Source organism: Marmota flaviventris, chromosome X, assembly GCF_047511675.1.
Source record: "Marmota flaviventris isolate mMarFla1 chromosome X, mMarFla1.hap1, whole genome shotgun sequence".
In the NCBI taxonomy this organism is placed as follows: domain Eukaryota; kingdom Metazoa; phylum Chordata; class Mammalia; order Rodentia; family Sciuridae; genus Marmota; species Marmota flaviventris.
The window spans coordinates 92,497,866-92,518,336 of NC_092518.1; the positions used below are offsets into that span (position 1 = coordinate 92,497,866).

The 20,471-nt window shown below is 41.6% G+C and overlaps 2 protein-coding genes and 1 pseudogene across 2 annotated transcripts; 2 read left to right on the top strand and 1 right to left on the bottom strand.

Annotated features, from left to right (window-relative positions):
* Positions 1-9,693: 9,693 nt before the first annotated feature.
* Positions 9,694-10,963, bottom strand: Tex13b (testis expressed 13B). The gene is made up of 2 exons (XM_027934263.2): positions 10,505-10,963; positions 9,694-10,401 (listed from the first exon to the last, which is right to left on the bottom strand). The coding sequence occupies exons 1-2, from the start codon at positions 10,961-10,963 to the stop codon at positions 9,694-9,696; spliced, it is 1,167 nt and encodes a 388-aa protein (XP_027790064.2).
* Positions 10,964-11,268: 305 nt separating this feature from the next.
* LOC114091771 (forkhead box protein R1-like) lies at positions 11,269-17,707 on the top strand (annotated as a pseudogene).
* Positions 17,708-18,322: 615 nt separating this feature from the next.
* Positions 18,323-18,779, top strand: LOC114091148 (NADH dehydrogenase [ubiquinone] 1 beta subcomplex subunit 4-like). The gene has a single exon (XM_027933535.2). The coding sequence runs from the start codon at positions 18,323-18,325 to the stop codon at positions 18,719-18,721; it is 399 nt and encodes a 132-aa protein (XP_027789336.1). The 3' UTR covers positions 18,722-18,779.
* The last annotated feature ends 1,692 nt before the right edge of the window (positions 18,780-20,471 follow it).

Below are 20,471 nucleotides of genomic sequence, written 5' to 3' on the forward strand. Positions count from 1 at the left end.
CAGTAGAGTTCATAGTACCTTGGACTTATGTGATCTTGAAGACATGCTGATAAATAAATGAATTTGAGGCTTATGCTTTTTAAAATTTTATTAAATTTCATTTCTAAATTTTATTTTTATTAGTTCTTTTTAGTTATACATGACAATAGAATTTATTTTGACATAATTAGAGAATCATGGAATAAAATTTGTTCTAGTTCACTCCCCAGTATTTCCCCTTCCCTTCTCTTCCTCTCGCCCCCCTATTCCCTTCTCTGTATTACTTTGATCTTTTTGCTGTTTACATTTAGTTTTTTTAATTTGTCTTGTGGGTGCTCATGATGGAGAGATTCATTGTAGTATATTCATATATGTTAGGTTACATTCATTCCACTGTGTTTCCCTATCCCATCCCACTACCCTTCTCTTTGTTTCCTTTTTCCTACCCCACTGGTCTTCTTTTTTTTCTTGGTACCAGGGATTGAACCCAGGGGCACTTAACCACTGATACCTATCCTCAGCCCTTTTTATATTTTATTTTGAGACAGGGTCTCAGTAAGCTGCTCAGGGCCTCACTAAATTATTCAGGGCATCACTAAGTAGCTGAGGCTGGTTTGAACTTGAGATCCTCCTGCCTCAGCCTCCCAAGCTACTGAGATTACAGGTATGCACCACCACACCTATTCTTTTTTATTTTCAACCTCCCCACCTTATTTTGGACTAGCTTCCGCATATCAGAGAAAACATTCAACCTTGGACTTTTTGGGTCTGGCTTATTTCACTTAGCATGGTAGTCTCCAGGTCTATCCATTTACCAGAAAATGCCATACTTTCATTTTTTATGGCCAAGTAATACTCCATTGTGTATATATATACATTTTCTTTATCCATTCATCTGTTGAGGGACCCCTAGGTGGTTCCATAGCTTAGTGAATTGAGCTGCTATAAACATTGATATAGCTGTATCACTTAATTTTAAATCCTTTGGATATATACTGAGGAATGGGATAATGAGGTCAAATGGTAGTTCCATTTCTAGTCTTTTGAGAACTCTCCTTACTGCTTTCCAGAAATCTCCTTACTGCCTCAGCCCCCTGAGCCACTGGGATTATATACTTTTGCCACCATGCCTGGACTGATACTTGTATTCTTGATGATTGCTAAGGCTTATTTTTGAAGGTATGAATAATAGACCTTGTTAATTGACATAGATAATTGAAAGAAAAAATAAACATCTCAAAGTTTTTCTGATCAATTAGATGGCATCATTTTTTTAAATCTTTTTAAAATATTTATCTTTTAGGTGTAGATGAACACAATACAATGCCTTTATTTTATGTGGTGCTGAGAATCAAACCCAGGTCCTTCCCATGCTAGGTGAGTACTCTACAGCTGAGCCACAATCCCAGCCCCAGATGGCATCATTTAACTGAGATAAAAGATGTCTGGGGGTGAGTTGTTTGGGGGCACTGGGGCTAAGTAGGTATATAAATCAAGAGCTCAGGTTTAGACATGAAAAATTTGAAGAGCCTTTGAGTCATCTAAGAAGAGATGGTAGTGATGGTGGTATTAGTCATAGTTGTTGTTTGCATTGCTATCTACAATTCTGTGATTATTTACTCTTGGTGTCACCTCATTAGACTACCAGGAAATATACAGAAAACATCTAAGGGAAAAACACCTAAAAATAGGAGTTGATAAATGTTATCACCATGGCAAGCATATAGAGTCACGGCTGCTTCTTGTAAAAGAGAACTGTGTATCAGAAAAGACACCATGTGGAATTCCTCAACAATATCATTTTGTTAAGATGGAACATGTATTTAATCCTAATGAAGAAGATTTCAGCTCATCCAGAACTCTGGTGCTTCAGGGATGTGCTGGGACTGGGAAAACAGCTGTGGTGCACAAATTCATGTTTGACTGGGCAGCAGGAATGGTTACTCCAGGCAGATTTGACTATCTCATTTATGTCAGTTGCAGAGAAATCAGCCACACTAATAATCTTAGTGCTGTTGACCTGATCACTAACATATTTCAAGACATAAAGGGACCAATCCTGGACATTATACTTCTATATCCAGAGAAACTTCTATTTGTTCTTGATGGATTTTCTGAGCTGCAATACCATGGGGGTGACCAAGAAGACGATCTTACTAGTAATCCCCAGGAGAGGAAGCCAGTAGAGATACTCTTGTGCAGTTTGGTGAAGAAAAAACTTTCCTGAATCCTCTCTCCTAATAAGTGCCCAGCTCAAAGCCATGAAGCTCCACTCTCTGTTAAAGCAACCTATCCAGGCAGAAGTCTTATAGTTTACAGATGCTGAAAAAAGAGCATATTTCTTGAGTCAGTTTTCAGGTGCTAATGCAGCTATGAAAATCTTCTATGGTTTGCAAGACAGTGAAGGTCTTGACATTATATCTTCTCTTCCAATTGATTCCTGGATGTTACGCAGGGTCCTGCAGTCACAAGGAGATGTTGATAGAACTCTTCTGCAGTCCCTTAAGAACATGACTGACATGTATCTGTTCTACTTTTCCAAGTGCCTCAAAACCCTTATAGGCATATCAATGTGGAAGGGACAAAGTTGCCTGTGGGGCCTTTGCTCTTTGGCTGTGGAGGGTCTACAGAAGCATCGGGTTATGTTTGCAGTTAGTGACCTCAGAAAACATCGAATAGGAGTTTATGATACTGACTGCATTTTTCTCAATCATTTTCTAAAAAAAATGAAGGAGATGTCAATGTCTATACTTTTCTTCACTTCAGTTTCCAAGAATTCCTGACTGCTGTGTTCTATGCCCTGAAGAATGACAAAAAAAGGATATTTTTTTTTGGTCATGTGGGGAAAACATGGCAAGAAATATTCCAACAATATGGAAAAGGGTTTTCATCAGCAATGATACAATTTTTATTTGGCCTCTTACATAACAGAAAAGCAAAGACTGTGGAAACTACTTTTGGGAGAAAAGTCTCTCCAGGACTTCAAGAAGAGTTATTGAAGTGGACCAAAAGGAAAACAAAGGATAAATCTTCTAGATTACAGATTAAATCAGTGGACTTGTTTCACTGGTTGTATGAGATACAGGAATAAGAATATGCAGAAAAGATAATTGATAATTTACAGTCAATTGTACTACTCCAATCTACCTATACAAAAATGGACATTCTGGCTATGTCATTCTGTGTAAAAAGCAGTCACAGTCCTCTTTCAATGTCTCTGAAGTGTCAGCACCTACTTGGATTTGAGAAGGAAGAGAAAACCATGGCATTTATGCCAACAGCCTTAACATTTAATCAGTGAGTATATTCATATCCTTCCTCTAGTTTTTTTGGCATTCTTTCTTTTTTTATTACTTATTTATTTTAAGTACTTAGGCATATGATCATTTCAAGTGTCATCAATAAGTAGAAGTAATCACCTCAGCTTTCCATATTTTATGTGAGTCAATAATGTAAGGATTTACTGATTATCTACCATGCATTGAACACTAGCCTAGGTAAACAATGAGGAAAGCTAGTTTTTTGAGCACTTACCATATACTGGGCACTGTGTGTGTGTGTGTGTGTGTGTGTGTGTGTGTTTTGTGTGTGACGCGCACATACGCATTAGTCTTCATTGTCACTCTGTGGATGTGCTTTATCATTATAAAATGTTATAAGCATTTAAAATCTTCAAGACCCACGATTTTGGTGTCAGTGACCATTCTGGGAAAGTTTGCAAACCTAACATTGGATTGGTTGTCACTCTTCTGCATGTATATACTTCATCACTGAGGCCTCAAAAATTTCCAGGTTAAGAAGAGGAGCTACATGTCTGTGTATCTTTCTGTAACACCTGAGCTCTTCCTACCAGACCTTTATAGAGGACTGGGAGCTGAAGTTCAAAGAGACATAGGTAAACCACTATTATAATATGAACTCTCTGTATATGATAAAATGCAATTCTAGTTCCTTTTTATAGTATGGATTCTGTACACTATATAAAACAGTTCTACTGACTGATTAAAGCAGTGAATAACTATATCAATCTGTTCCCAATATCTGAGTTATGAAAGACAATGCCTCTTCCTTATTGTGGGGCCAATTGAGTGGTAGGGGACCTTGAGGAGAAGAGTGAACAGAAAGCTCTCTTAGAGGAATGCATTAATCCTATTCTTAGCTCTTATAGATGGATTTCCTCAGCTGGCTGTAGCATAGAGGTGGTAATGGGCAATGGAGAATTTGTGTTTGAAGGAAATAGGGAGGGACAGGGAGTGCAAGAAGAGTTTGTTTAGAACTAGCAGGGACAGGGGTAGGAGAGGTTAAGTTAACAAATAATTATGAAGGATCTTGGTTATAAGGTCCCAGTGAATTCGTTGTATATTATAAAGTAAAATAATTGACAAATACATTTGAGAGATTTAGAAAACTCTCAAACACATTTGAGAGATGGAAACAAAAAGGGCTTCTGATTAATTCTGGGTTTCCAGAAAGTCAACTTTAGATGGAGTCTCCACCCCCTGCCTTTATTGCCTTTATCAGAGGGCTTAAATGCCTGTCAAAATTTAAGCCAGAACATTCCTTTCCCAACATTAGCATATTGGTGAAGTGAGAGTACACTGTTGAACTTAAACTTGAGTTTCAATTACTATAATTAGTTTTTCTATTTGAACGGACAACCAAGAATCAGTTATATTGTACAGGTAGCTTGGGGAAGTCACTTGATCTCTTAGAACATCTGCAAAGTGGTGATTATAATTTTAAAAGCCAATAAATAAATAGAAGGAGAACAAGTAGAGAGAGGGATTGTGGGAGGGAGAGAAAATGGAAGCACTAAGGATTGACATGGAGCAAATTATATGAATTTATGAATATGTTGAAATAAACCCCACAGTAATGTATAACTATATAACAAAGTTTTAAAATGGTGATTATAATAGTCATTATGTTAAGAGCCAGATAACCTTGATGCCTGGCACATAGTAGCATGGGTTTGGAGTAAGACCCGATTAATGGTCTCAGTTCTTTGTCAACTTATATGATTTTGACCAAATTGCTTAACATTTTGTGCCTAATTCCCTAATCTGCAACATGGGGTGACACCTTCTAAGGTTTTAGAAGAGTCAATTAATACTAGCATAGAAAAAGAAGCCAAAATAAGCTTTTTGCTTAAAGTTTTAAAATTATTTTTGTTTTCTCATCTCTTGTAGGTCCTTTTAGATGCACAGTTTCCTAGTGTCTCAGCTACACTTGCTTTGCCAAGCACTGCGTAATCCATAATGTAAAATCAAAGATCTGAAGTAAGTTGAACTTTACTTTAAACTCTGAAGTATTTGCAGATAAATACTGGGTTGCCAGAAATTGCACTGTGGGCTTATTGGATCTGAAAACAAAATATAACTAGTGTTCAGTTTGTCCATAGTGGAGCAAATAAAAAGATGCTACAAACCTAGAAGAAAGGTGTGAGTAACATCTTTGTCCACATGCCTGTTTTTTTGTAGGTGCTATTTCTGCACATAACAATGCACTGCAATGAGTGGGTGGCAAGTTGTAACACCTAGGAGATTTGTCTGTGGTTCGTTCTGGATCTACCCCTCTTCCTTTTCCTACCAGACCCCTGAGATCCTTCCCCTAAATTGTCTTTCAGTTGGGTCCTGTCCTACTGTGGATCTGCAGTGTGGTGATCATTTTCTCTCCCTCCATGCCCAATCCACTGCCCCCATTTATTCATCAAAGTGCCCCAAGAAGCCCCCATCCTGGACACTTTCAGATATTTGTCTGCATCACAAGCATATAAGCACAAGCCTCCTTGATTTTCCATATCTATTTTTCCACATAGATCAGTTTCTGCAGTCCTTCTCCTGTCCTATCCCAGAGGAAGAAATGGCCTTTCCAAACCCAAAGAAGCCAGTAAATTCAGTTTATTTGTAATTTTTTTGTGAACATTTCATTATTTTACTTTCACATCACAGAATCTTAAAACAATATAAAAACCTTTCATCCAGCTGACCTATACTCCACCCCATCCTCCATGCCCCCACCCTATTGCCTTCCATTCCCTGACCCCTGAGACCACCCTCTCTAGGGTAATATCTTATTTGCTAATGTGTTTCCAGATCTTTTCTCTCCTCACACAAATAGGAATTTGTAACATAAGACAAACATAATCTATAAAGATATACAGCATACCTAAAGCTACAGAACTATGGAAGGTTTGTTTTACACAAAACAAAAGTGACTTATATAATTGTTTTTTTCATTTCACAGAACAGTAACTATGCCTCAAATACAATATGTGGACTCTACCTCATTCTTTCACATATTTCTTGCATTTTCAAGCTTCTTTCTGTGATCTCCTTCCCTATGACTCAAGCTTCTCTCAACATTCAGAACTCTCTCTCAACCACATGTCCTGTTACATTCAAACTTTGTCCTTAAAAACAGATTCCCCTCACTGACTCCACTTCTGCATTTTCCATTCACTCACTCCTTGCACTTTGGCTTCTATCCTGCCACTCCCCTGAATTTGCTTGAAGATCCAAAGTAAATGCCAAGTCCAATGGACATTTTCAGCTTTTGTTTCTCCGGGCCCCTCAGCCTACATGACCTTTTTTAAAAAAATTTGGTTTCTAGTTGTAGTTGGATACAATACCTTCATTTTATTTTTATATGGTTCTGAGAATTGAACTTAGTGCCCCATATGTGCTAGGCGAGTGTTCTACCACTGAGCTGTAATACCAGCACCCCCTACACACCTTCTCTTTTGATTCATCCCCCATTCAAACTGTTCCTAATTATTTTATTGCCTCCAGCCATCTCCAGCTGGGATGATTTTAACATTTTGTGGATATCTAGAGACACTTTTGTCTGTCATGGCTGAGTGAGTGGGGTAGGTACCACTGTCATCTAGTGGATAGAGGCTAAGGATTCTGCTGAACATCCTACAGTGTACTGGCAAGCCCCCCATAATAATGAATTATCCAACTGTAACTGTCAAGAGTACTGAGGTTAGAAAACACTGTCTAGAGGGATATAAACAAAACAAAGACATTTATGAAATGTACAGTTTAAGTAGCTGGCCCCCAATTTGGATGGTGATTGTCTACACCCTTCCCAACAGGAGGAAGCCGAAAGTCACATCTCTGCTGGATGTCCCAGAGCCATGGCAGCTTTCTGGTATGTAGGTCCACAGTCCCTAGGTGATGTCCAGGACTCCTCCAGTCATGTCTCATTGTGTTCCAGTTGCACACCTCCTCCCCATCCTTCCACCTGAGGGCTAAAGCACACTTTTAGCCCCCTTCAACACAGCTTATGGTCACCAGGGGGGAAAGCAGACCAACCTCCCACCTACCCCCTTCCCTGACTCACTCTCCTCTTCCTCCCACCTCTCCCCCTCCCACTGGCGGTTGATTTCCCATTGGATATTCTTCTGTTCTATTTCACATTTATGAATTCACTGAGAGCTTTACAGCCAGATTCCCTTACCACATTTTTCATGGTGGTGGGTTGGAGGAGAGAATGGTCTAGATGAGTATACCCTCTGAGTGTTATGAATTTCGGACTCACCTTGGCAGTGGTATGAGTTCAGATCTGTCTGTGGTTTCATCTACTGATGAGTGGGGAGGATTCTCCTGTCATGAGACTGTGCAGTTATAGGAGTCCTTGCCGGCAGCTGGTGCTGCTGGCTTCCTTTGTATGCAGCCCTGTGGGATTCCCTTGGGGTGGCAAATCTCTGCTGTGTTAAGAATAAATGTGGGGCAGGGCATGATGGTGAATGCCTGTAATTCCAGCCACTCAGGAGCCTGAGGCAGGAGCATTGCACATTCAACCCAGCCTCAGCAACTTAGCAGGGCCCTGGTAATTCAGCAAGACCCTGCCTCAAAATTTCATTCATATATATATATATATATATATATATATATATATATATATATCTATCTATCACATACATATACATATACATACACACACACACACACACACACACACACACACACACACACGTCTGAGCATGTTGCTCAGTGGTTAAGCACCCTTGTGTTGAATCCCCAGTACTAAATAAAATTAAATTAAGTAAACCTGAGTTAACCCCAGACTTGTTCCGATTATTTCTTATTATTTATTTAACTCCCTTAGAACATGAGCCATTCTATTCATTTTGCTCCTGGGGACTTTTGGGATGCAGGAATTCCTATTACTTGACAAGCCTGATGGAACTCCCCAGCCAGTTCCAAAATTTTCTTTTTTTTTGGTTGTAGGTGAACACACAGTATCTTTATTTATTTCTATGTGGTGCTGAGGATCGAACCCAGTGCCTCACACATGCGAGGCAAGTGCTTTACCACTGAGCCACAGCCCCAGCCCCCCAAAATTTTCTTTGATGTTTTTTTGTTTCAAATTTCTCTGCTAGTACCAGTTTCTGACTGGGAAGTAATCTGACTCTCCAGAATAGGAACCTATTCAAGTTAGCTTAAAGAAAAAGGTATCTGGGGCTGGGGTTGTGGCTCAGTGGTAGCACACTCACACTCGTGTGAGGCACTGGGTTCGATCCTCAGAACCACATAAAAATAAGTAAGTAAATAAAATAAAGTTATAAAAAATGTTTAAAAAAATAAAAGAATATCTGGGTAAAGTGGATCCTCATGTAGCATAATTGCAAGATGTGAAAGGAATTGCATCATAGCCACTCTCTCCAGCTCTCTAGAGTTACTGGATCAACTCGTCTATGCCTGTCTGTACCCTGGAAACTCATGCTGGTGTCCTCTAAAAGATACCTCTGTAAAGCACTCAGTTTTGCTCCCGTTTTCAGGGCCAGGCCTTGGTGTTTGTGGCTATGACCCAGGCCTCAGCAAAATTACTCACTGCTACATTGACCAACTCCACCATGACTATGGCATCTACCTCTCAGTGCTGATGATCTAGCCTGGGAATCTGTGTGGCTCAGGATAAGAGTCAAATGACCAGTCCTATTTAAACCATCATAAGGACTAGGTGGGCAGAGGATGTCCTTTTATATACATGGATTTCCAGGCCCACCAGACACTAGGATGGGGAAACAGACAGACATAGATCTATCTCTGTTGATCTATAGATAAATCTATAAATCTATAGATCGATAGATATAGATATATGTATGTACACACACATACAGAAGCTTCAGTAATTCTAGTGTTGAATGATAATGCTCTGTAATACAAGAGGTGTAATCTGACCTGGCATGGTGGCATATGCCTTTAATACCAGCTACTTGGAGGCTGAGGCAGACAGATTCCAAGTTTGAGGCCAGCCTGCACCACTTAGTGAGATCTTGTCTCAAAATAAAAAAATAAAAAAAAATTAAAAGGACTGGGGGGGCTAGGGATGTGGCTCAAGCGGTAGCACGCTCGCCTGGCATGCGTGAGGCCCGGGTTTGATCCTCAGCACCACATACAAAGATATTGTGTCCGCCGAAAACTAAAAAATAAATATTAAAAAAAATTCTCTCTATATATATCTTTTTTTTTTTAAAAAAAAAAGGACTGGGGATGTAGCTTGATGGTACAGCATCCCTGGACTCAATCCCCAATACTACAAAAGGGGGGGTAATCAAAGCATATCTTTCCCTCCACCACCTACACTCTCCCCATCTCTCATCCCTTACCTCCCTCCCACCCCTAACCCCCAACTCCCACCCACCTCTGAAAATTGATTTCCCACTGGGATATGTTTCGGTTCTATTTCATATTTCTGAATTCACTAAGGGCTTTGCAGCCAGATTCCCCTCCCACAGCGGAAGCAACTTTCCCTTCGTGAAAAATTCACAGCTTTACACCAAGGGCAGTCCCAATCCCCAGGCCAGCGAAAAACCGGAGGTTTTCTCTGCTGATGGGATTCAAAGTCTTTCCTATTAAGGGTTTCTGGAGGGTCTAATCCCTGGGCCTCCATATCAGACCACCACAGGCTAACATCAAAGGCTGAGCTGTGGGGAAGCATCTGAGGTGGAGCAGGTGCTGTGACCATGCCTGTTGGTGGAGATGATGAGGGTGAGGGTGAGGGTGAGGCTGGGAAGGGGGACAAAGGGGATGAATATGAGTAAGAGAATGAGGCAGGGAGCTGAACAGGGAGGGGTTCTGATGAGGCTATGGACCCAGGATTCAGGGTCCCAGCAAGAGAAAACACGGTATTTTCCATGGATCTGTGTTCTCCCTCCCTCTGCCCACCAGAGGTGTAATTTTTTGGCTCAGTAGTTCCGAGAAGCTGCAGGAAGCTCCCACCCATCTCCTGTTCGGCCTCCATGGGGGCGGCTCCCACTGCATCACTCTCCTCTCTTCTTCCTCCTCCTCCTGTAGCATCATCTGCAGCAGCTGTTGCTTCTTCCATCTCACCTGTTACTTCGGTCCCTGCCCCTCTGGCAGTGGCCAAGCCTGGCCCCTCTACAGCCTGGGCTGGGAGGGCCCTCAGCTCCTGGGGATAAGTGGGCAGGGCTGGAATATGTTCTGTGGGAAAATCAGGGGGCAGACCTACTATTGGGGTGGGGGGTGGGGCAAGGATGGTGGGGTAATCTTACCGCCCTGAGAAGCTTCCACCTCAGTAGATCCCGCTCTTTCTGCACCTCTGCCAGTTTGGCCTGGGCCAGCCGCAACTGCAAGGCAGCCTCCTTGCGTTCCATCTCCTGCTGTGCTCCAAGCTGCTTCAAGTCTGAGGCCAGGGCATGGGCAGCTGACTTGTGTAGTTTGGCAAAGTCGTGCAGCCACTGCACCCTGCATCCCTGTAAATGTCCCTGCCTGCGAGCCAAGCGCACACCCAGAGCCAGGCTGCTCCAAGCGCAGGCTTCCTGGGCCTGGCTGGACATCTCGCTGTCCTCCAGGATGGTTCTGATCTTATCTTCCACCTCCTCCCAGGACAAAGACATATTCTCAAGGTAGAACTCAGGGCCTTTCACGTGCCTGGCCATCTTCTCGTTGATGTAGGCCACAACCTTGCCATGGAGAAACCCACTACAGGGGTCGTCAGGTTTGAAGGCCATGATGTTTCAGGACCTTATGGCTTCCTGGTCCCTGGGAGATGGATCAAACATATTTTTTTCCTTTTTATTTATTTATTTATTGTGTGTGCTGGGGATCAAACCCAGGGCTTTGTACATGCAGCTGAGCTAAATGCCAAACCGCGGATCAAACATTTGTTGTGTTCTTCACCTTTAGCCTTCTCCCTCACCCCTAGTCCTCCATCCCCATCCCTACCCTATTGCCCTTAGTCCCCATGCCCACCCCTGCATCACCTGTAGCCTCCCACTCTAGTTGCCCTTAGCTCCCCACCCGTACTCACATCGCCATGGCCCTTAACATCTCTCCCCTCACCCTTCCCACCACCCGCATCGCCCATAGCCTTACCCCGTGCCTTCACTCCCCTCCCCCACCCTTAGCCCCTCCCTTCGCCTTTACTCTCCTTCCCTTTCCTTCGCTCCCCACCCCTCTCTTCTCTGTCCCACCCCTCGCTTCTCTGTCCCACCCACTCATAAAGAGCCGCCTCTGCCTCAGTCCCCTCATAGAACGCTTCCCACCGGGCTCACCAGAGTAGATACAGGGCTACCACAGCCCTCTCCCAGGCAGAAAGGGGTCCCTCTCCCTTCGAGGGCTCTGGGAAAAGGGAGCCACGCGGCCAAATCTCTAGGCTTTTACTCAAGGACTGTTCCAACTCCCAGAGACTGCGGGGGTGCCGAGGAGGGAGAGCCGAAGGTCCCGCCCCCTCTTGGGCTCCTAAGGGAACCCACCACATGGCTGAAAGCCATCGAAGGCGGGAAGAAACGGGACTGGTTAGAAAAGACCCAGAATGAAGAAAATGAAGCTCTCAGAAGTAAGTCCAAAAGGTCCCACCCCACCATGATGGTTTGTTCCACGCCTGGTGAGCCCCCCTCCAATACTTGGAATATTCTAGAACAGGAAGTAACTCCAACACCTCTGTGGCTTCCGGTAGCCCCAAGGAAGAGGAGAAGCCAGGAAACAGCCCATCCCCCAACGCCCGCCCAACGGGACACTGCAGTAACTTTGGTAATAAACAGTGGCTATTTCCATCCTCAAAATGTGCCCTGAATCTGTTCACCCCCATCCCCGATACTAGTTTAGCCCCCCTCATTTCTTCCCTCAACCACTGCAGCTCTCTGACATCAGATACTGACCCGATCTAACCGTCATCAGTGCGATGTGATCCTGTCTCTCAAAACTTTCAATGACTTTCTGAGGCTTATAGGATAAACTAAAGAGATCCTAGGTTGAGTCCCACTTTTTTTGCCATTTTTATCATCTTGAATCTCAGTTTCTACCTATGGGCCCAGGATGAGGACAAAATGTTGAAAGTACATGTAAAGTTGAAGAAGTAATGGTTTGTGTGATCCCATTTTTAAAAAATGTAGAAATAAATCTCATATATTCTCATACATATGTAATCTAGTATATATTCATGTATTTCTATAATCAGATAATTGGAGTGGGAAAGGGTGGCACCACACTCTTACCATAGTTATCTCTGGAAGGTGGAGTTGGATGGAAGGTTAGAAAAAATTTTTAACTTTTAAAATACATCTTTCTGTGATATAATGTGTTATAAACATGTAATTACATGTGTGTGTGTATATGTGTGTGTGTGTATATATATATATATATATATATATATATATATATATATATATATATATATTTTAATATGGAAAGTTATATGACAGCATTTTAATAATGGTTCTTTGGGTGCTGGAAATATAGACTGTGGGTATGGATATATGGGAGTGTGTTTGTGTGTGTGGCCTTCCATCTGCTAGGCAAGCACTGTACCCCTGAGCAATATCCCCTTTAAAAAAAAAACAACAACTTTATATTTTTCTCTATTATAAAGATTTTTTATAATAAGCCAGGCACAGTGGTGCATGCCTTTAATTCTAGTGACTTGAGAGGCTAAGGCAGGAGGATCATAAGGTCAAGGCCAGCCTCAGCAACTTAGGGAGACCTTGTCTGAAAATAAAAAGGGCTGAGGATGTGATAAAGTACCCCTGAGTTCTATGCCAAGTACCAAAGTTGTTTTCTAGAATAAGCAAGATTTTTTTCAAACTTTTTGAAAACCTTTTCCCCAATAATGTCTGATCATGACAAATAATTTGTAAGTACCTGAAAAGCACATATCTTCCTATAATTCCACCCTCCCCCTATCCTGGGAGAAACCCATTTTAATTCTTGATACACGTCTTTCCAGCCTTTTAAAATAGGCAATAGCAAATAATTTTCAGTTTCTTAAAGGAGGCCTCAGTATATTTTCTCTTGCTTCCTTGCTTTTGCACAGGCTATTCTTTATGTGGTTGGCCCTCAGCCCCTCTGACACTCTTTCCATTCCTGTTCTTATCTACCTAGTTCCTATTCAGTTTCCATTCCTCTTACACAAGCACTCAAGCATTTCTCCCTCTTATAAATATTCCTTGATTCTCCAAACCCCCTTCTGAGCTAGGCTGAATTGTGCAACATTTTTATGTCCTGATAATATGTGATAATATGTTTTGTATACCTCTTGCAGTACTTTTCACACTGTATTATAACCTAATATTTTTAAATCTTTTTCCCCATTAACTGGGCATTACTTGAGGGTATAGTTTGTCTTAAATATGTCTTGTTTTGAACATCTCACATAGTAGTAAGCATTCAATACATTATTCATTAAATAAATTGAATGTGCAAAGAATACTTTTAAAAGAACCATGTTTTTTTTTTTCCTTGTGATATCTTTTTCTTCATATACACCGATTTTCTGCCACCTCACAGCTCTTGTGGTAGGGACCTCTCCTCAGTATTTGAAACCAACCAGTGTCTGACAGATTTGGAGTTTGTAAAAAATACCCTGGAAGATTCAGGAATGAAGCTTCTGTGTGAAGGATTGAAATAGCCAAATTGTACATTACAGACATTGAGGTAACTGGTAGCAGGATAATATGTTGTTTGTGTGCATTCCATTTTTTGGTCACTTTCTATTTGGGGGCAGGATGAGAGCATAAATTAGGTAATGAAGCTACTTTTCTGTTCTCGAAAGGTTTTTTTTAAATATTATTTTTTAGTTGTAGTTGGACACAATGCCTTTATTTTATTTATTCATTTTTATGTGGTGCTGAGGATCAAACCCAGGGCATTGCACATGCAAGGCAAGTGCTCTACCGCTGAGCCACAACCTCAGCCCTCTCTAAAGGTTTTATCACCCATGCCTTATCTCTCCTGCATCTTGTGGGTCACTTGCTGCTGTTCTTAGCACCAGTCAGTGGCTAACTGAGCTGGAATTTAGTGAAACAAAGCTGGAAGCTTCAGCTTTGAAATTGCTCTGTGAAGGCTTAAAAGATCCAGGTTGCAAATTACAGAAGCTCAAGTAAGTTGCAATTGTTAGTTGCTATTCTGCAGGAATATTTAAAAAATACACAATTCAAGATGGGTGTGGTGTTAAAAATCACATTTCAAAGAGTTATGGAAAACAAGAAAAAGAGTGGCAATCCCTGAACTTGTCCTGTGTAACAAGTTTGGAAAAAAATATTTTTTATTCTAAATGGCATATTATCAATGTCAATATTAACTCATTGAGTACTTATTGAGTTCTTTATAATAAGCACTGTGCTAAGTGCTTTGTATAATGATTTCCTTTAATCTGTGTACAGCTCTAAGAGGTTCAGATTATTGTACCCATTTTAGCAGAGGAGGAAATGGAAGCCCAACATCATTAGGCTAAACAACATGGCAAGGGCAGAATTCAAAACCCAGATTTATATGAATTCACAGTCCATTGTATTCACCTTAATTAAATATTTGTCATCACATATGTATGAGTTAGGGTTTGACAGAGAAACATATGGATAGGATGTTTGTGTGCATGTATGCATGTACACACACCCACACATGTGACTGTGTAGAGATTAATTTTAAAAGATTGGCTCATGTGATTATGGAGATTGGTATCTCTGAAATCTGCAGGGGAGGCTGGCAGACTGGAAACCCAGGGAAGAGCCCATGTTACAGTTAAGTCCAAAGGCTATTTGTTGACAGATTTTCTTCTGAGAAGAAGGTAAGTATTTTTCCATTATCTTTCAACTGATTAGACATGTTTCTCCCACATACATTTTTCAAAGTCTACTGATTAAGATACTGATCGCATCGTAAAAGTACCTTCACAGAAACATCTAGAACAATGTTTGACCAAATATCTGGGTACCATGGACCAACCAACTTGACACATAAAAGTAACTCACAATATATATGTGGGATTTTAAAAAATTTTGGCAGCACTGGGGATTGAACCCAAGGGTGTCTTACCATAGAGCCAAATACTCAGCCCCCTTTTTAAATTTATTTTTTATTTTTATTTTTTTAAATTTTTTAATTGTTGATTGACCTTTATTTATTTGCTTATATGTGGTGCTGAGTATCGAACCCAGTGCCTCACATGTGCTAGGCAAGCACTCTACCGCTGAGCCACAACCCCAGCCCCCCTTTTTAATTTTGAGACAGGGTCTTATTGTTGAGGATCTCAGTGAGTTGCTGAGGATAGCTTCAAACTTGAGATCCTCCTGCCTCAGCCTCCCAAGTAGCTGGGTTTACAGGCATGTGCCACTGTTCCAGCTTATGTGGGATTTTTAAAAAGCAAAAGCTCTTTAGCATTAAAGCTTTATAAAATCCACTTTGAGAACTCATTTTATACAAAGTACCTCTTTTTAAAATTTCAAAACTGGGGAGCTATAAATACATTTCCTTTTGAACCTTATTCAAGACTGAGTTTGGTATATCCTCTACTCTTGCTCTGTGCCTTCTCTCCCTAAAAGTAGACCTCAAACTCCAAGATCTTGACTTCTGGGACAGCTTCCATGGCAAGGTTCCAGGACTGCTGGACTGACATAAGGGGAATGTACCTGGCCCTGATGGAGCAGAACCTTGCCAGATATGAACTTCGAATAGTTGAACCACCAAAAGTACCTTTTGGGAAAAAACCCCAAATGCTGATGAATATGGTCCAGATATTGAGCCCAACCTGTGGATGTGGGTGAAACCCAATGTGGTGTATCCCCATGGCAAGCTAGAAAGGGGAGGATCTGATGAGTGAGTTCCCATCCCTGCCGCAGTCTGGCTGGGCACAATTCAGGAGCCACTTGTCAAAGGAAACGAACTTTATTTTTAGAACACACACACCGCACCACACAGCTCTTCAGGAAAACCCTCAGAGCCCAACTGCCACCACCAGCTTCCCACAAGCCTCTCAACCTCCCCCACTCCTCCTGCTCTTGAGGCCAATTGGCTGGGTCGCGTGGGCAGAGCCAAAAAGAGTTCCCCAATGAGCAGCAACGTGGTCTGAAAGGGTGGGGAAACAGCCCAATGAGCATCAATGCAGAGGAGCCAATCATTTGGCAGCTAGAAGTTTGCTGGGGCCGCTGTGAGCCAATCATCAGCTGGCAGCTGGAAGTTTGCTGGCAGCTGGAAGTTTGCTGGGGCCCCTTCGGCTGTGGCTCTCAACATCTCCCCCTCTCTGTTTAAACAACAAGCATGTGGCTTAGGGACCATGCCTGCCTTAGGTTGTCCAATACTACATATGGTTCTTACCCGTCATCGGATGAGCTGACCTCAAGGTGTCAGCCTCCTGTCTTAGGTTGGTACCATTGCAATTGGATCTTACCTGTCATTGACTACTGGTCCAGCATACAGCCACACCTGTGGAGAGGTCTTTGTACCAGCGGGGGGGGGGGTGAGATTCTTTGCCTCACCTCTGTTGGCCCCCAAATTTTAGCTGAACGACCATCACAAGCAGAAGGGAGGAAGATACACCAAGTCAATTGACGGCTCCTTTTGGAAAAATTGTACCACCGATGACACCATCAGCAAAAATACCCCAACACTACCACAAGTCTCTGCACCAACAGATAGTTCACAATGCATACAAGTGAGTTCACAATGCGTACAAGTGATACATAGTCCAGGCAAGTTCTGCAAGCAGTTCAGTGATAGCTATTGCAGAAGCTGTAGATTGGTTTTATCTTTGTCTTCACTGGCACTGGGATGAAGATAGGAATTCTGGCAATAATGGCTAAAGAAAAAATTATGTAACATTCCAGAAGGCACTAAAAGAAAACAATTTTCTTAACCAATTACATTATCTTGAAGAGACTTATTAAATATAATGAAAAGGAAAGGTGAAAGTAAACAAACAGATCTGTTAATCTCCTTTTTTGTTCACATATTAAAACAATCCTCAACACATCCCCTCAGCCACTCCTGAAGGAGGAAGATTCCAGCTGCTTAGAGGTCACAAGGGCAAAATCATTGCTGCATTCCTCCAGCGAGCAGTCTATCCCTTGGAAGCACTTCATCTCTTCCCCCAGCAACTGGGAGCTCCCTGAAGAGGAGGAGGCTAAGGACCAGGATGACAGCTCCTCTGTGGCTCTCTGTCTCCTCACTCAAGGGCCCCCCTCCAAAGGTGGAGGCTTCCCAAAGCCATCAGCCCAGAGGGGAGTGCTCTGGTCCCAGCCCCCTCTTAATTACTTTCACCTAATTGCCCTGGCACTAAGAAACAGTTCCTGCTGTGGGTGGCCTCAATATGTAGCAGATCTACAGTTTCATTTGACAACACTTCCCCTTTTTCTGGACAGCACAGAACCAAAAGGCTGGAAGAATACTGTTCATCACAATCTCTGTTTCTGTGACAGCTTTGAGAAAGTGTCCATGTGATGCCCTTCCTCTTTAACCTTTAACTCTAAGAAGCAAAGTCTGCCATGCCCTACTAAAGTTTCTTTCAACAGCCAAAAAAAAAAAAAAAAAAAAAAGACTTAGTTTGGAACATAGTGAGTCAAGAAAAAAATTGAGGATTAAAAGATCGTAGTGTATATCTAGAAATTCTTGAAAGTGGTAGAAGAAAAGTTGATGGAAAATGATTCAGGAATTTGACTACTTAATATGGAGAAACAAAGATTAAGGCAACAGGGAAGTCAATAAAAAACATGCTTCATTCCCAAAAATAAATATTATATGGATGATTCTGATAAATTAGGTTTCTCTAAGGATGGGAAACTAATAATAGTGGATATTTAGATAAGAGGAAAAGAGGGCTGGGGTTGTGGCTCAGTGGTAGAGCCTAGCACTTGTGAGGCCCTGAGTTCAATCCTCAGCACCACATAAAAATAAATAAATAAATGTCTATCAACAACTAAAAAAAACATTAAAAAAAGAGGAAACAAAGTGCATTGGCTATAAAGTTTATTAAGGACAATTATAGAATTTTCCCTCTGGTATTTGAAAGAAATGAGACAGAGTGTTAAATTAATACAGGAATTTAAAGTTAGATTAGATTATCAAGATTTCGGCAGTCGCAGTTGTGCCAGGGCACCAAGATGTCGTTTCCAAAGTATAAGCCCTTGCGTTTGGCCACTCTACTCCCTACCCTTGACCCCGCTGAGTACACCAAATACAACATATCTCCGGAAACCCTGAAGGCGCAAGCTGAGAGGTTGGCCATAAGAGCCGGGCTTAAATGGGAGTATCTGCTTCAGTATAATGACCCCAACCATGGAGGGCTCATTGAAGATCCTGCCTTAATTCGCTGTACCTACGCAAGATCAGAAAATATCTATCCAAATTTTAGACCCACTCCCAAGAACTCACTCTTAGAAGCTCTGTTTGGAATTGAACCCCTGTTCTTCTGGTATTATGTTTTCAAAACTTATAGGGATAGGAAGGAAAAACTTATCCAGGAAGGAAAATTGGACCGGAAATTTAATATCTCCTATTAAGTCTGGCAATGATTACTAATATATTCTTGCTTAATAAATCTTCTAAAAATCATTTAAAAAAAGATTTCCTCCCAACCCTTTTCTAAGATAAGTCAACATTTATTGAGTTCCCACTGTGAAACACCTTGTTTTGGAAACATTTCATAATTTTGTGACATGCTTAAGATTTGGGGTCTTGGGCTGGGGATGTGGCTCAAGCGGTAGTGCGCTCGCCTGGCATGCGCGCGTTGCTGGGTTTGATCCTCAGCACCATATATAAATAAAGATGTTGTGTCCGCCAAAAACTAAAAAAATAAATATTAAAAAAATTCTCTCTCTCTCTAAAAAAAAAAAAAAAGATTTTGGGTCTTATAACTGTGAAACTTTTTTTTTCTGTTCATGTGGTATTATAGGTAGAAAATGAGTAGTATTCTAAAATTGCCAATTCTGTCTCTCTTCATCTTTCTTTTCAGGTTGTGTGCTAGCCTTCTCCCAAAAAGCTCAGAGGCTGTTTGCAAGTATCTTGCCTCTGTTCTCATTTGCAACCCATATCTCACTGAATTGGACCTGAGTGAAAATCCCCTGGGGGACAAAGGAGTGAAGTATCTTTGTGAGGGTCTTAGACATTCTAACTGTAAATTGGAGAAACTAGAGTAAGTTTCTTACAACTCTCTTGCATCATCTAATGATCACTTGTTGAGTGCCAGCTATGTGCTTGGTGCTTCCCAGAAGTTATCTCACTTTATTCACTACTTAGAATAAACATAAAGGGCAGACTTTCTTATCTGCATTGTACAGATGAAGACACTGAAGATTAGAGGAAAAGTGACTTGTTCAAAGTCATACTGCTAATAAGTGATAGTCAGGATGTGATTCCAACATATGTCTTCAAATCTGATATTCTTTGTAGTATACCACAGCTTTGTGTTTATAGGAATGACATCAATTATTAATTACATAAAATATACCTACTATGTATCCAAAGATTGTGGGGATAGATGTCAGTGGTGTTATCAGAAGTTCTTCATGTGACAGGGCTACCCTTAAGAACATAACAGATACGTAAACATATTGTGGAATCGTTTAATGTCAGATGAGCTCAGGAAGAGGATGAGGTCACTGTTGGCTGGAGACATCAGGAGGCGCTTCTATGAAGGTGGTGGGACACGAGCTGGAATTCAAAGGAGGAAGCAGGGAGCCTGCTAGGACATGCCCAGGAATCCCAAATGATGACAGTGGCTGATTTTTCTTTTCTTTTTCTCTGATTAGCTTAAGCAAATGTTACCTCTCAGATGTGAGCTGTGTGGAGCTCTCTTCTTTCTTGCAAGTGAGTCACACTTTAAAAGAAATGTTTGTGTTTGCCAATGTCCTGGGAGACAGGAGTACAGCATCTCTGTGAAGGTCTGCTGCATGCAAAGGGACTAATTGAGAATCTTGTGTATTGTCTGCTTATCCTTGTCCTCATGAGCTTTTGCATTTGAGGGTCAGCAGGAATCCCAGCTGCTATAGTTAACAGCCATCGTGGTGTCTTCATCTTTCCAGGCTTTCTGAATGGTCCCTCTCTGTAGCTTCCTGTAAGCCGCCTTGCCCAAGTCCAGAGCTCCACCCGGAGCCTGACAAGACTGCTTTTGATTAATGACAGAATTGAAGATTTTGGACTGAAATTGCTGTGTGAAGGATTAAAACAGCCCGGCTGTCAGTTAAAGGATCTGGCGTAAGTATTCTGGACTATAGCCATAGGCAGTTTCTTGATAGTTGAGCAATTCCCCAA